This window comes from Notothenia coriiceps, unplaced genomic scaffold, assembly GCF_000735185.1.
Source record: "Notothenia coriiceps isolate Sejong01 unplaced genomic scaffold, NC01 NC01_scaffold00018727, whole genome shotgun sequence".
Lineage (NCBI taxonomy): Eukaryota > Metazoa > Chordata > Actinopteri > Perciformes > Nototheniidae > Notothenia > Notothenia coriiceps.
This window is the reverse complement of record NW_011351428.1, coordinates 21,204-23,986: the sequence shown is the minus strand read 5'-3', so window position 1 is coordinate 23,986 and position 2,783 is coordinate 21,204. Positions and strand designations below refer to the sequence as shown.

Here is a 2,783-nt window from a genome sequence, read left to right as displayed (position 1 = left end):
TATAAAGTGTCTACTTTTATAGGTCTAAGAAATTAGAAAAAACATAATTACATCAGATATCATCCAATTAATTACAGACAAAGACTGCAACACTACAATATCACGTGTGTAATGTGTAAGAATACAATTATATATATTGTATTTTTTATTTGCTGAAACATTTCATAACATTCATCTGCTACTTAGTAATTATTTATCTATTATCTAATATATCATTCCAATAACTTGTATATAGACTCGTATTGCACTATTCCACTTTTTTTTTTCTCAATTTCTTTTCAACTATTTTTCTTTTTGTATTACTTTTAATATAATATACTTTAATATTGTTTTAATATTGTCTGCTTATCTGTATTATTGTGTTGCATTGTTGGAGAAGCCTGTGACCTAAGATTTTCAACTACATAATTACTCTGTAGCTATGTTAGTTTGACAATAAAGAACCTTGAACCTTGAACCTTATAAGATATTGATTATGAATCACTTCAGGGTTAGGGAAAGATTTTGGGGATGATTAAAAGAAACCGAAAGCAGATCAGAGGTAAGAGATGCAAAGTGCCAAAGTCACACAGCCAGACTGACCTCCTCACTAAGAGGCTTTACGTTGCTATGACAACATTACACTATTTCTGCCTTCATACATCCGCATCAACTCCTTGCCAGAAAACATAAAAATAACATATGTCATGTTTTTGTCAAGTGTTTGGACAAAGGAACATGTTCAGTCTTGTTCACAACCGCAGTGTTACAGCAGTATAGACAAGGAAATAATCTACTGCTGTGATGAGTCCCAATGTTTAAACACAAAACATTAACAAAACAAAGGTTATGTCAAATGTATATTCACTTCTTACCCCACCTCCCAACCCAGAAACCCTCACATCATTCAGCACCACACGACAAACACATTCAAGTTGACATGCAAACTAAACGTATCCACCAGAATGTATCAAAGCATTGCATAAAAGTCACTTTATTGGTATTTCTTAAGAGACATAGTAGATCTCATGTAATACTCATAGGATGTACAGTGATATGTTGTGTATTTGTCGTGCAGAGATCCGTGAAGCGTTTCGTATTTTGGACCGTGATGGGAATGGTTTCATCTCCAAGCAGGAGCTGGGCATGGCCATGCGCTCCCTGGGTTACATGCCCAGCGAAGTGGAGCTGGCCATCATCATGCAGAGACTGGACATGGATGGTGAGCCACTACATAAGGTCACACACTTGGGTGCAAGCATGCAAACACACACACAGAGTTGACCTTTTCATGAAGTCGCTTTCAGGAATCTACACGTGTTTGTATCAGTTGTTGTCTCTGAATTAAAATACGAAAAAGAATTGAAATTAAGCTGCATGAATATCTGAGTTAACTGTACAGTAAATAATACAAATAACTGTTAAAGATGCCAAAAACACTTCACTAAATGTTTATTTTACTTGCTTTAGGCTAAATGAACATTCGAGTTACAGCCACCTTAACAATGTTTTTGCTAAATTGTCTCTAAATTGCCTCGCAGATGGTGAACTGTCGAAAATAAATTACCCTGGAGACAATAAAGAGCGAACCTGTCTGCTCCTTCTCCTTAAACTCCGGCCCTCATTGTAAATCCGTAGATGATTGCAATTAATCCTAAGCAGTCCCTGAATCACAAACAAGCTAGTCAATCTTTCCTCTGGTTCTTATCTGCCTGCTCTTGATTCCACAGCATGCGGTAAATATCAAAGGTCACAGCTAAAAGCTTTTTTGCTTTTGCCTCCATGAGTGTTACGAGCCTCTGAGAGCAGCGCTGCCATTTGTTCTGAGGGGAGACAGTATTTCTGCTCCCCTGACTTCTATCATCTCCATGTCGGCTCTAATAAGTCACTGAAAGCGGTCGCAGCCACATTTAATTTCAGAATGTCAATTATCATCAGGTGTTAGACAACCTGCACGCTCCTTCAGATGATTAATGTAATGTCATTAAATCCCTGCTTCGGTTATTTGAATCCACTGATCTCTGGCATTACATTTATATCTTTCCCTCAGGCTTTAGGCAAGGTAGTCTTTCAATACAAGATTATATTATGCTAATTAAAAGCTACATTTTTAGAAACTGCAGTTATGTTTTATAACAAAGAACTGATGCCTGCTTGGTGCTAATAATATTCTGTAATACAAGACAACGCTTTATTTCAAAGGTCGGCAATTTCCTAGTAATTTGCAAGAAGCTCCCTGAAAATAAATGTGTAATTTGAAACTTATCGTAGGGTAAAAATGATATCTTCCTTGAGCTATCCATCAATCCATTCACACTGAAATAATTGAAACTTAACTAACCTTAAATGTTGAATTGGATGCTTGCCTGTTGACAGATTTCACATTTGTGCTTGTTCGGCTTGCCTGCAGAGCAGTGACTAGTACTTCCAAGTTTACGCAGCAATTAATTAGAATTAATTCATTACAAGAGTGTCACTTTAATATTGTCTCTATGTACCCAGTAATTAGCACTAAATCACATTATGCAGAAATTACAGACCCATTAAATAAATTGTTGTCATACTTCCAGCAGCATGGAGACTTAAGCATCTTATTCCCTTCAATATGCGGCCTATTATAAAAAACAACAAATACAACATTAGAGTATTTCTTTACGGGTAATAATATCAATATTGGCTATATATATATATGTATACAACTATTCATGCAGTGACTTTGTTAGTTATAGAACATGATATCGGGGAGATGTTCTCTGAGTATTAATGCTGTGGGACGCTGGCTGTTGTCGCTGCCAAGGCACACA

The 2,783-nt window shown here is 36.4% G+C and overlaps 1 protein-coding gene across 1 annotated transcript in view; it reads left to right on the top strand.

Annotated features, from left to right (window-relative positions):
- The first annotated feature begins 510 nt into the window (after nt 1-510).
- Nucleotides 511-2,783, top strand: part of LOC104951223 (calcium-binding protein 8) — a 12,124-nt gene continuing 9,851 nt past the window's right edge. Inside the window, exons 1-2 of the mRNA XM_010777858.1 lie at nt 511-541; nt 1,058-1,218. Of these exons, the coding sequence (XP_010776160.1) occupies nt 511-541; nt 1,058-1,218 (192 nt within the window). The remainder of the gene's footprint in view (nt 542-1,057; nt 1,219-2,783) is intronic.